This window comes from Momordica charantia, assembly GCF_013281855.1.
Source record: "Momordica charantia cultivar OHB3-1 chromosome 5 unlocalized genomic scaffold, Mcharantia_2.0 BLBB01000005.1, whole genome shotgun sequence".
Classification (NCBI taxonomy): Eukaryota; Viridiplantae; Streptophyta; class Magnoliopsida; order Cucurbitales; family Cucurbitaceae; genus Momordica; species Momordica charantia.
The window spans coordinates 20717430-20730866 of record NW_028275163.1 but is presented as its reverse complement, the minus strand read 5'-3'; the positions used below and the strand labels follow the sequence as shown (position 1 = coordinate 20730866).

At 31.8% G+C, this 13437-nt stretch overlaps 1 protein-coding gene across 1 annotated transcript; it reads left to right on the top strand.

Moving 5' to 3' along the window:
• The first annotated feature begins 246 nt into the window (after positions 1 to 246).
• On the top strand, positions 247 to 8515 carry TGA10 (bZIP transcription factor family protein). Its single transcript, XM_088124254.1, has 11 exons — positions 247 to 717; positions 799 to 911; positions 1513 to 1589; positions 1703 to 1837; positions 1930 to 1998; positions 2092 to 2151; positions 2241 to 2318; positions 2456 to 2534; positions 3327 to 3598; positions 5745 to 5984; positions 8212 to 8515. Exons 1-11 carry the CDS (start codon positions 521 to 523, stop codon positions 8362 to 8364), a joined length of 1473 nt encoding a protein of 490 aa, XP_087980380.1. The 5' UTR covers positions 247 to 520; the 3' UTR covers positions 8365 to 8515.
• The last annotated feature ends 4922 nt before the right edge of the window (positions 8516 to 13437 follow it).

Here is a 13437-nt window from a genome sequence, read left to right as displayed (position 1 = left end):
CAAAAAGAGAGACGTTTTTACGAGTTGTTTGATCATCACAGTTAAGGAGCCAAATATATATACTTTTCCTTTTAGTTTGAGATGAAAATTTAAACCTTCATCCTGTTCGATAAAATATGTCTTATTTAACCAATTGAGTTATGTTCGGTCAATTTTTTTTTTCTATTTTTTTATTTGTATGGAAAGTCGTTTAATCTCTAGAGAGAGAAAGAGAAGAGAAGCTTTTTTGGTCCATCTTATCTCATTGTTTTCTCATTCAATTCAATCTCTCTCTCTCTCCTCCCCATCCTCCCTCTCTCTCTCCTCATAACCGACTGATCATCTCTCTCTCCTAATTACTTCTCCCTCTCCTCTCTCTCTCTCCTCATATCATTCAGATATGTGAGAAAACAAAATCAAAAGAAAAGTTGGTTGAGAGCTAGCTTCAGCTGGTGGTGTGCCGCCATTAATGGGGTAAAATCCTCAAAAGCACATCAACAACATAAGAAAGAGAAGAGAAGAGAAATCTAGCTCAATTTCAATGGCTTCTCCCAACACCAAAAGCAGCCATCTTCAACAACAACAACAAAACCAACCAGTACTCCATCACCACCAACAACAGCAAATTCTACAAACTCCAAGCTCCTCCTCCTTCAACTTCCAAAATCACCACCTCCACTTCCATGATCATCATCCCAATATTGGCATCAATCTCCCCTCCATCTCCCCAAATTTCATGTACTAATTCATCAACTCTTTTTTTCCGTTTTTCTTTTCTGTTTGTGTGTTGGGGTTTGATTATTTTTTGTGTTGTCTCAGAACCAAAGATGGAGCAGGCGATGATTTGGGAGAATTGGATGATCAAGCCCTTTTTCTGTACCTCGATGGCCAAGAACCCTCCACAGCAACAACAACTCCTCAAGACCAAAGACGTAATTTTTTTGTTTTTTTTCAAAATTTCTCTCTATTTCCTGTTTGGGTTTTCTGAGCCAGATTCTTTCACACCAACAACATGGGATTTTACGGATTTCTTTTAATTGATCTTCTCTGTGTTTTTTCTGTTGTACTTCTTTGACCACAGCAACAGACTAATTCTCTCTCTCCTCTCTGTCTCTTTCCTCTCTCTCTTTTTTTTTTTTTTTTTTTTTTTCCTTCTCTTATTCATGCATTGGAACAATTTCTGGCGCCATAAAAATTCATCATGTACTGAGAAATTTTCTGTAAAACAAGGGTATGGGGCTGGTATTGTTATTCCTTTTGGCCCTTCCTCTTTTCTTCTGTCAAAAAAATAAATAAAGGGTATGGGCCAAAAGATTATTACATGCACTCAAAATTTCAAACACCATCTCAAAAACCCTTCTTTTGTTTTGTTTTTGTTTTGTTTTTCCTCCCTCCAAGTTTACCGTAATCCATCAGGTTAAACTTTTGAGCTATCCATCAGGTTAAACTTTTGAATTGTTGTTCTGAACTTTTGTAATATTATTTTCTCCCTAGTTAATACTGAATCTCGTAGAAGTGGTTTGTTTTGTGCAGAGAGCTCGGGGATGAGACCTCCGACGTTGAACATCTTCCCGTCGCAGCCGATGCATGTCGATCCGTCCCCGACCAAAGTAAACAAAATCAAAACCCCATCTTTAGTTTCTAGTTTGATTCTATATGATCTTTCTTTTCTTTTTCTTTGTGTTTGTTTGTTTTAATTTTCTGAATTGGATTTGGTGTGTAGGGAAACACAGCATTGATTGGCCATGGCGATTCAAAGATCAAAGCATCAGAGCCGTCCAAGGAGTTGGCCAACCAACGCAGCAGTGGAGCCACTGCATCTGGACCAACAACCGAACCTCCTGCCAAACCTCCAAAAGTAACCATTTTTTTTTTTATAAACACACCCAAAAAAAAATGAAATTCAATCAATTAAATTAAACTTTTTTTTTTTTTTTTTTTGTGTCACAGCGTGAGGCCAACAGGAAAGGGCTGACCTCAAGCTCAGAGCAAGAAGGCCCCAAAACTCCAGACCCCAAGGTCTTCAAAATCAAAATTTCTTAATTTTTTTTTTGGTCACTAAAAAAAAAAAAAAGAAAAGAAAAGACTTCATTTTATTTGGGTCATTTTCAGACACTGAGAAGGCTGGCTCAGAATCGAGAGGCAGCAAGAAAGAGCAGGCTAAGAAAAAAGGTGGCTTTTTTTTAAAAAAAAGCACATTTTTTTTATGTTTGTTTTTGTTTTTATGGCTAATTTTTGTTGTGTGTTTGAATTATTTACAGGCGTATGTTCAGCAGTTAGAGTTGAGTAGGATTAAGCTGACGCAGCTGGAACAAGAGCTACAGAGAGCAAGAACTCAGGTGAGTTTTAATGTTATATAATAAAAGCTGCTTGAGGGGCTTCTCTAATGGCGGATGCGCAAATCTGAAAGCTTTTAAACTGATAAGAAATGGGGCTTTTTTTTTGCTCTTCTTAATGTGGTGGTGTTATTTATTAGGGCATGTTTTTGGGTGGAGGAGCTGCGATTTTAGGAGGTGACCAAGGACTTCCCGCCGGCCTCCATAGCCTCAGCTCTGGTAAGAAAACCCATTATGAATATGAATAAAAGATTAAATTTTTCGTAATCTAAATCAGCTTATTCGTGTTTGAGCTTTTGTATGTTATTTTCGCTCCGATTAATATGGATATTTGTTTGATGGGTTGTGCTAAGATTAAATTGGACGTAAATATTAACTTAAAGTTTTTACCATATGGGACGGTGGAGTAATGGATTTGTGGTCGAAAAGGGATGTGCCTTTCTGGCCGGAGCCTCCTGGGGTGCATGGTCGGAACTTCTCCCTTCATTTGGAGATGAGTCTCACAACGTCGGTTATAGTGTTGACGCCGTTGATACCTCTCGGTAGTAGGGATCCAACTGGTGGAGCCACGTGGCATCGATTCCAAGTTATAAAAAAGAAAAAGAAAAGAGAAACTTAAGTTTTTGGTAATAGTGATTTAGCATGGTATTTTAGGGTGAAGCTACTCATGTTAATATTGATAATTACGAGCTGTTGTGCTAACTTTTTTAAGTCCATAGAAAACAATTAAATTTACTGTAACCTGGGCAAGAGATTCGAATCTTCGATCGGTTGATTAAGTTGAGCTATATTTACGTCAGCAAGTTTACTGTAACTTTTGAAGTTAAATTTTTAGGTATGAGAATTATTTAACATGGTATTTGCCTCCGAAAGTATAGTCATTTTTTTGTTAAATTAACATTGATAACAGCATGTAGGATTTTGTGCACCCAGGTCCAAAATTGAATACCATTAACTTTTCATAAGCTTTTTAAGTCTAACGATAATTTAACAAAACTGTTTACGCTGCAGATGCAGCGGTGTTCGACATCGAGTACGGGCGGTGGCAGGAGGAGCACCACCGGCTGATGTGCGAGCTCCGGGCGGCAGTGCAAGAGCACCTACCGGAGAACGAGCTCCGGCTGTTCGTCGACAACTGCCTGGCCCACTACGACGAGGTTATGAATCTGAAGACGATGGTGGCGAAGTCCGACGTCTTCCACCTCGTCTCCGGCACGTGGAAGACGCCGGCGGAGCGCTGCTTCATGTGGATGGGTGATTTCCGGCCGTCTGAGCTCATCAAGGTACGTTCATTTAATATCATTTCTTTTACTTCCCACCAACCTTCTTCTTCTTCATCGACCCTTTTGCATATAAACCAAAAAATGGAAAAAAAATATATATATATAACTTACGTTTCCACAAAAACAAAATAAAAATAAATGCAACTCTAAGATAATGACAAACCGACATTTACCTGAAAATTTTTGTATTTTCAAACCATGCAATAATTTGGAAACTTGATCAATTAGGTCTTCAAGGTGTAACTTCTCTCCCTATTTAAAAATATTATTGTAGTCTTAGAAATGTTATTTTAAATATATTTTTTTGAGTTTAGATGATTTTTTTAGATAGTGGTTGGACAAAAGTTTAATTTACTTAAATGACTTTAACGAGTCTTGGAAAATAATTTTTTCATCGTATAGCCAAATTTGAAAAATATATATATCAAGCAAATTAAAATATATACGAAATTCAGTCTAAGTTCAACGATAGAAAGTGTGAAGTATTGAAAATATATGTATTTTTGATAGATACATTGATAATATGTCTGAATTTCTTTTTTAAATCATTGAGTTTATATTTATTATGGAATATTTTAAAATGTTATCCAAAAAACCTACTTTAGAGAGACCAAAAAATATTACACTAGTCAAAAGCATATAAGTAGTGAATTCTCCCATTTAAAAATCAATGTTGGAAAATTAGCTTGATTATTATTCAACCATTATGATATTGTGATGGATTTTGTAACTTAAAACTCAAGAAAGCTAAAAAAAAACATGGAGTAAAGGAAAACGATTCAATATAACTGTCACTTTTAGGACCATTAGATATATAGTGAGCAAAATACATGTTTAAGTTCACTAGAACTGTCAGTGACAATGTTCCAGCTGTCATATCAAATAATTTCTCGTTTATAAAGAGAGTATTCGAGTATGGTTAGAACGAGACGGGCAAAAGAGAGTGAGACACGAAGGAAGGTTATTATAGGAAGAAAGGGCAAAATGTCATGAGATGGGATTGCAACAAACTTTACAGGATGTGTTTGGTTGCTGAGAAAATATCCAAAGGGTGAAGTAATAATAAATGACGAAAGGGTATTGAAAGTTTCCACAATATGTAACGATTAGGTATAACATTGTAGAAAGAAAATAGCTCTTTATTGCCAATTTCTTTAGTATGAGAGAGAAACAATGGAATTTGGGGAAGAATTGCATGGCCCTCTCTCTCTCTAAACCTAAAAATTCTTGTTTGGGTGTCACATATATTTTCAGAAAAAATATCATTTCAAACTTTGTCTTCTGAAATATAGCTTTCCAAAAACAATAAAAACAAATGTGGGAGGAATATTATATTCCCCTCTTTCTTCTTAATGTGTATAATGATGAATATAGAAAAATAGTAGTTGCAAAGAATATAAGAGCCGCTTGTTTAGGTGTATTTCCAAACATTACAATATTAAAAAATCGGTTGAAAAATACATTTGGTGTCTATACTTTTGTGAAATTAACGATTTAGTCCTGAACTTTCAAAGGTAACGATTTAGTCCCTTGTATTTTAAAATTGGTTATAACTTAGTCCCTATCGTTAAGAACTAGGTTAAAATTTAACAGAAATTTAACATGGGATAGATGTGTATAAATTAAAAAGCTATGTGTACAGAATTATGGGTTGGTTCAAACTAGATCGGTATAGGGTTTTCGGACAAGGGAAAAGAAAAAGAGGGAGAAACCCATAATTCTGCACAAGTGGCCTTTTAATTTATATACATGTATGCCATGTTAGATTTCTGTCAAATTTTAACCTAATTTTTAAGGTAGGGACTAAACTGTAACCAATTTTTTAATTTTAAACTACATGAACTAAATCGTTACTTTTTAAAGTCCAGTGACTAAGTTGTTACTTTCACGAAAGTATAGGACCAAAATTTGTTTTTTAACCTAAAAAATACTTTGCTTCACTAGTCTTGATTAATTTTGGTCCCCTAAGGATGACGCAGTGGTAAGAACATGAAGTCTTGTGGTATCACCTACCATGAGATCTTGTGTTTGAGTCTTACGCTGGTCACAATGTAAACCTATTAGCGTAAGCCACACGATGTTGATTTTAGAAAATTAAAGTCGAGAGTTGAACTAATAAAAAAAAAATTGTTTTGGTTTTGTGTAGATAGTAATGGGTCAAATAGAGCCATTAACAGAGCACCAAATACTAAACATTTGTGGGTTGCAACAATCAACACAAGAGAGTGAGGAGGCATTGTCCCAAGGGCTTGATGCCCTAAACCAGTCATTATCAGACACCATAACCTCTGATTCATTGAGTAGCCCTCCAAATATGGCTAACTATATGGGACAGATGACCCTTGCCATCAACAAGCTCTCTACACTTGAAGGCTTTGTAAGACAGGTACCCCACATCTCTCTCTCTTTAATAATTTAATTCCCATCAAACTTATGCTATCTTTATCAACTTTTTTTAATATGAAAAGACAAAAAACTATCAATGTTTTTGGTAGACAAAAGAATATAAACCAAGAGTCAATTGGGATTAATTTTTTTTTATTTAATTATAATTTAAAAGGACCTGTTTCAATTTTAAAACAGATATTCGTGATTTGGAAGAAACATTTAGAGTCTATTTAGTAAGGTTCTTGTTTCTTATTAAAAAAATAGAAGTTCCCAGAGATGAGGCTTAAGACTTCAAGGAATATCCTTGAGGTCTTTATGTACGGATACGAGAACAGTGTAAAATTTCTAGAATATTACAAAAACGGCCCTTAATAACTAGTTAAAATGTTTTTTTTCTTTATTTACAAGATTTTTGTGGGTAACTTCACTAATTTTTATGAGTGATTGGAAAGAAATGAGTGGCATTTTTGAGTTGGGGAAACCTACCCCTTCCCCAACCCAAAAGCAACCTCTCTAGCAGCTCCTTGTCTCACTATATGCCCATGTGGTTGGTTGGTTACATGGAATCTACGAATATGTCTTCCACTTTGTCTCATCAATTGTCGTGTCTCATATATATATATGTATGTGTATATATATATATATGTATGTATGAAATTAAGTAAAAAAAATCCAAATTATAGTGTCATAATTTTAGATTTTAATTTCATCAAATTGAAATCTTGAAATCCAATCTAGAAAATAACCCAATACATCATGAATAATTCCAATTAATTACACTCAAAACTAAAACATAGAAATTCTTGAAGACTTTGTTCCTCACAAAATGATGTTGGTCTTCCAAGATATTGTGATTGGATCCATTTCCTTAGGATATTGATGGCAAGTTCCCAAGATTGTTGTAACCGTTTATTATGGGTTAGGGTTTCAACTTTAGAAAAAAAAAATTGTTTTTTCATATCATAACTTAATTACCAACGCAAGTTTATTGGAAACTTTTTTAATACCATAGGATATGTCAGCATCATTTAAAAATGATATAGCGTCAATTAGGATTAAAGAATTATATTATTTATGAAGGAACATTCATAATATAAAGAGAAGAAGCAGGTACACAGAAGTACTAGAAATTTCCTTAACTTTTAAATGGTTAGATGTGATAGGAAAATTTAAGAGTAAGGAACAAAAATTTTTTTTAGTACAACATATAGGGTTGGAGGATGAACTCACAACCTCGAGATATATGTGAATTACTACTAAGCTATGCTCGTTTTGAAAATAGTAAAAAACAAAATTAATTCTCTAAGTAAAAGTTAAACTAAAAAAGAATAGTCAGGGAAGAGAATAATGTTACCTTCGCTTTATGTCTAGTTGTTTTTTTTTTTGAGAAGTATTTTTATTGGATAAGAAACCAGTTTATTGAATAATATGCGCGGCACCTACCACGAAAATAGACCAATATGGGAGACTCCAATTAAAAGGATGTGGCAATATTATAATTACAAAATAAAGTGGATTTGGATAAAATACTTTTCCAACTAGTACTTTAAAAGCATAATAATGCTTATTTTAAAACAAGTTCTTAATATTTTAGACATTCTTGAAATTATTTTTAATTTGTAAAACAACCACTTTTAAAAAAGTTTAATTAATGGGTCAAAACAACATTTTGAATAATGAATATATATTTCTAAGCTCACTATTTATCAACCTAATAAGACTATATTAAACTTTTAGATTGCTAGAACCCTGTAACATATTTCTTTTCTAAATAATATTGTTCGGAATAGAACTAGAGAAAAAGGGCTACAAAATTAGACTATGTAGGCCATTTTATCAATATTTATGGGATTACATCGACAATAAGAAAAGTAACCCACATATATTATAAATCCTTGTTAGATGATCCCTTATCATTTTAATGTGACATCCTTAACATGTCCTTTAAGATCTTGTTCCGATACCATTTTTAGATCAGATGCTCGTTTAAGCTTTTGGACTTTTATTATTATGTAGTCATATATATCCTTATATTTTCAACATTTTCTTTCTCCCTCCATATATTTACCCATATTCTTTTTTGACATGTCAAATAACTTGTTAGGTTTGGGTTTTGTTAGTATTAATTATAATATATAGTTAGTTGGGATCACATAAAATAAAGTTTGGTGGCATATGTGAGTTTAATAATATATATTTATTTTTGGTTATAATATGATTTGTAGGCAGATAATTTGAGGCATCAAACTGTTCATCGATTGCATCAAATGCTGACAACTCGTCAAGCTGCAAGATGTTTGCTAGCAATTGCAGAGTATTTTCATCGGCTTCGAGCTCTGAGCTCTTTATGGTTGGCTAGACCAAGGCAGGATTATTGACTTTCAAATTACCAAAATTTACACCAAAATTACACCCTTTATAAAACTTACCCAAAAAATATCTTTCCTTTTAACTTTTACTTTCTCTCTCTCTATCTAAGATATATATATAGAACAATAGATATAGATAAATAAAATAGTTCTTCGTGAAGCCATTCTAACTGTCTCTTTCTCTGAAGTAATTATATGTAGAAGAATAGACAATCTAGATGAATACGTCTTAGTTCTTCATGTAAAGTATTGATTCTCTCTCTAAATTCAAGTATAGAACAATAGAACATAATAGATATGGAAAAATGAAATAGTTTTTTATGAAGCTCCCTCACTCACAGTATAGAAAAATAACAAGCGACGTATAATGAAAATGATTTATTTTGAGTTCTCGACAAGGAGAGGATTTGGACCTCTAAGCTTTTAAGGAAGTAAGTAATTTATTGACAAATTGATCTATTATGTTTTATTAAAAAAAGAACATTATTTTGAATTTTCTACAGCTTAAAAATTTACCAAGCTTAAGATTTTGAAAATATTTTAAGATTTATATTTTATATAAAGAAAATTATAATTGGATACTTTTGTTATTTATGAACATCTTTTAGTTAAATAAAACTATTTTACAAAACTTGTACACATGAATTAAGAAGAACATAAATCATCCGTCAATTATTCGAGAAATGGCCACCAACCCTTCCTCGAACCGGACCCAATTCAACTAACGAGACGAGATAAAGCAAGATGAGCCAACTAATGAGCTACACTATTAACCTCATGGTAGGTAAAATTGAAGCGGACAGACCCCAAAAAGAATAGCGCAGACATATCTCATCTCAAAACCAATTGACAATGAGAGGAGCAACTCATATCTATTTCTTTATCCTTAACATGTCCCATCAAGATCGTGGTTCTTTTGGCTCATCGATTTTGGACGAATCCCATCTTTGAACCGGGTGTTCTTTTGAGCTCCGATACCATATCAATATTCATGGGGTTCCATCTCAAAACCAATTGGCAATCAGAGGAGTAATTCATATCAATTATAAACCATTGTTAGGTCTTTTTTATTTTCAATATGAGATCCTTAACACTCCTAAACATGTACGATTTAGCCACTAAATTTTGAAAAATAGTTTTATTTAATCTATGTTGTTACTTTATGGTACTATACAATCACCAATGAATGGAGAACCAATGGCATTGATAAGGAGGGGATTGAAGGAGAGTGGGTAAAAATGTAAATTTGTAAAAAAACAATGTGATGTTAGAATAATAAAAATATAACAAGTTATATGTCATGTTATTAGCATTAATAATATCATAAGTTTAAGTCTAAATATATATTTTAGTGCCTGGTTTTTTTTCAATTTAATTTTTATTGTGATTCTAAAAGTTTAAATTGAATCTTTTATGTTTTAACATTTTTGGAATGTCAAAATTGATTGAGAATAAACCTACCAGACATGAAACTTTGAGCATTAGTTCAATTGATTAAGTTATATTATAGCTCTATTCTAAAGATTGTATCACAGGTTTGACGTACATCTCTCACATTGGAAGAAAACAAACCTACATGACATGATGATTTGTGAGTATATACAAATTTAGAGGAAGAATTAGTCACCTAGGAGAGAGAAATTTTAATAGCTCCTCCGGATTTCTAAATAAATTTGACAGAATTTTTCACTTTTTGTCTTTTAGATGGTTTACTTCATTCTCTAAATATCTTCTTACTTACTATATCATGTAAACTTATCATTAGCTAAATTTTCAACATTCATCGATGAAAAATATATAATAAAAACATTAAACGTTAGGAAAAGATGAGAACTAATACAAAAATGCTTAAACATTAGACACTAAAATATATATTTTTTAAAAGTATCCAATCTGCTTTATATTATTATGATAGACTAAATTGAATTATTTCGTAAGACTCAAGGGCCAAATTATAGGTTTTAAAAATTCAAGACCAAATTGGCATCTTTCCCCACCATCTTAGCCTATTATTGATAGGGATTTGACGGACGGATGTCGAGGTACTCCTATTGTTAACACCGTAAAATATTCCTACAAATTATGACATTCGCTCAAAATGTCATGAGCAAATATATCGTGGCAATTGTCCAACCTTATTTTGGCTATTGAATTAAGTATTCTCGGTATTCTCAAATAAAAAATATGTAGACAACAAATCTAAGAACTTTTTTCTTCAATTGAAAAGTAAGAAACTAGCTAACAAATCATGAAAAATCCGTCTCCTAGGGATGACGTGACAAGGACTTGAGGTTTTGGAGTACTAATACCTACTTTGAGGTCTTTAGTTCGAGTTATGCGTCGGTCACTCAATATTGTTCAATCCATACAACGAACTCCAATTATAGAGATTCATTAACTAAGCTACGCGACATCGATTTTAGGAAATAAAAAAAATCATGCAAAATTCTCATATAGATTAACATTAGACTTTCCCTTTTTATCTCAAGAGAGATTCTTTGATCAATTAGATAAAAGACCTCCACTAGAACCAAAGAAATATGCATTGGTTGTGCAATTTTCTTTCTTTTTATTTTCAATGGGGCAGTTGTTCTTGTCTAATAAACTAAAGAACACTTGTCTTGAAGATAATTCAGAGTCAAATGGAGCAGATATTATTTTATTGAAGAGATTAGTTAATTGATGTGTGCTTAATTTGGAAATATTTGAAGGTTTTGAAGGACCACCAAGAAGATTAGTGGATTTATTCTTCATGTTTGGTGGAGTATTAGAAATTTATATTGTCTCTCTCTATGTTTCTAGCAAAATTCAAACTTCTTCATCATATATTATAAATATAGGAAAAATAGAGACAGATTAGAGAAGAAATAATGAGAAAATATAATTGATTAGGTTCGTACATGAATGATTAGTTTTATTGTTTGGTGTTTGAAAATTATACCATAGGCACTTTTATCGCACATCTAATCTAAATAATTGCAAATTCGTCACATGACATACACAAATATAAGAACTTATATATTACTGATATATTTTATATTAAGTATCAATTGTATATCATTAATATACTTTATTTTGGTATATTGATATCGGTTGTAGATTCATAAATAAAACAAAAATAGTATATCAATCATATTATTCATAGGGATATATTATTTAGACTAAGATAATATCTCGGTATTATACTAAAGAAAAAATTGTCATATTTGAAAATTATTTCTCGAGTGTGACAAATTTATAGTACTAGCTTTGTCATCGATTATAGTTTCCCATTACAACTTCATACGGGAGAGGGAGTAGAGATATAAAAAAGACATCATTTGTGGGGGAGCAAGAGAATGAAAAGACAACTTTTTTTTTTTTTATTACATGAAAAGACAACTTATTGATCATTGTACTTTTGTTTTAGAAAAAATTGTAGGTGTAATTTATTGTTTTACCATGTAGTAATAGGATTGTGATTTTAGAAATATGACAAATTAAAGAAAAAAACAAAATAAAAGTTCACGGTCTATTTATGCATTTTATGTAATTCTCTGTTTTACCTTCCTACATCACTCATTTACGTTCATAAGTAAAACAATATATGATTGATATAGTCTATCGGTGATATTAATCTATCTAATAGACTCATACGAGTAATAGTAACAATGGTAGAGTCTATTACAAATAGATTAATAGACATTTTCAGAACTAGTTTAATCTATTTTATGGGCAGGTTTTGACGACTTTTCCTTTTTTTTCTCTTTTTGGCGGTATATTTACAAATCCAAAATATTATTGCTATATCTGCAATTAATTAAACTTATTTTGTCATATATAAATTAGGAAGTGCTTTTTCTCACTTTTTCTCTCCTCAATGGTCGGTATGGCTTGATGTATATGCAATGATTAGTTAGAGATTTTTGTCAAATTGTAATTAATTGCTTACTAAAATAGTTTTTTATGTGTGAAAAGAAAAATAAAATGATAGAATGAAGATTCTTGTTATTTTCAGTGTGAACAAATTAGGAGGGAAGTTTGACAATACTTAGAATCCTCGAGATGTTTCAGCCTCCATATCTTCTTAACTTGCACATTTACATGAGAAAAATGGGTTTTTTTTTTGTTTGGCCACTGCTTTTTAAAACACTATTAAAGGACATCTATGAAACAACTTCGGTGTGGGCCTAACTTTAAAAGGAAAAAAAATAATGTTACGGGATAGAAATAGGAGGCTATTTGAACGTCAATTCAAACATAGTACAGTGGATAAGGCACATGTTACTATTTCAAAAGTTGATCGTTCAATCTCTACTTGTAATTGAAGATTTTTATACCGAATATTATAGTATGGCTTGGGAAAGGGTTAAAGTTCTAGTCTCAAAGTGAGTTCTCTCGGTTATGTTATCTATACTTATTTTCTTCTTCAAATTCTTTGGCAAGGAATGATAAAGAAATGACTATAAGTATAGATAGAATAAAGTAACTTGATCTATAAAATAAATTTGACAAGTTACTTTACACATGACGCTTTATTATGTCTACTTTGTTTCTTCTACTATTGATATATTACGTCGTGTCGAATTTTATACTATTTGATAAAATATGTCATAATCATAATCTGTTAGCCATTCAATTACAATATTTGTTCAATATTTGTTCAAAATTCAAATATTGCATTTAGAATTTGACCTTCAAGTTATTATTTATTACTTTTTCCTAGTTTAACAACGTAAGGAGTGGAGGTGAAGATTTCAAACTTTCAACCGACACAAAAATATATGTCAATTACTTATATTTTTTTTATTTTTTTCATCGAACACATAACTTGAAGGTGTCAATCAATTATGTTGGCACCTTAAAGTTATTATTAAAGAATTTCTTAAAAATATGTTATTATTAAAGAAATTTTGACTACTTTGACAAATGTTCGAAGAAAGTGATAGAATTATAGACAATGACACATACAACAAATACATCTCTTCATGCAACTTCATTCATAGACCAACTTTCGACCGGGTTCAAATATACATATCACATCATTATTTAATTATTTAATTAAACTAATTTTTTTAATTTAACTTTACTAACAAAAATAAA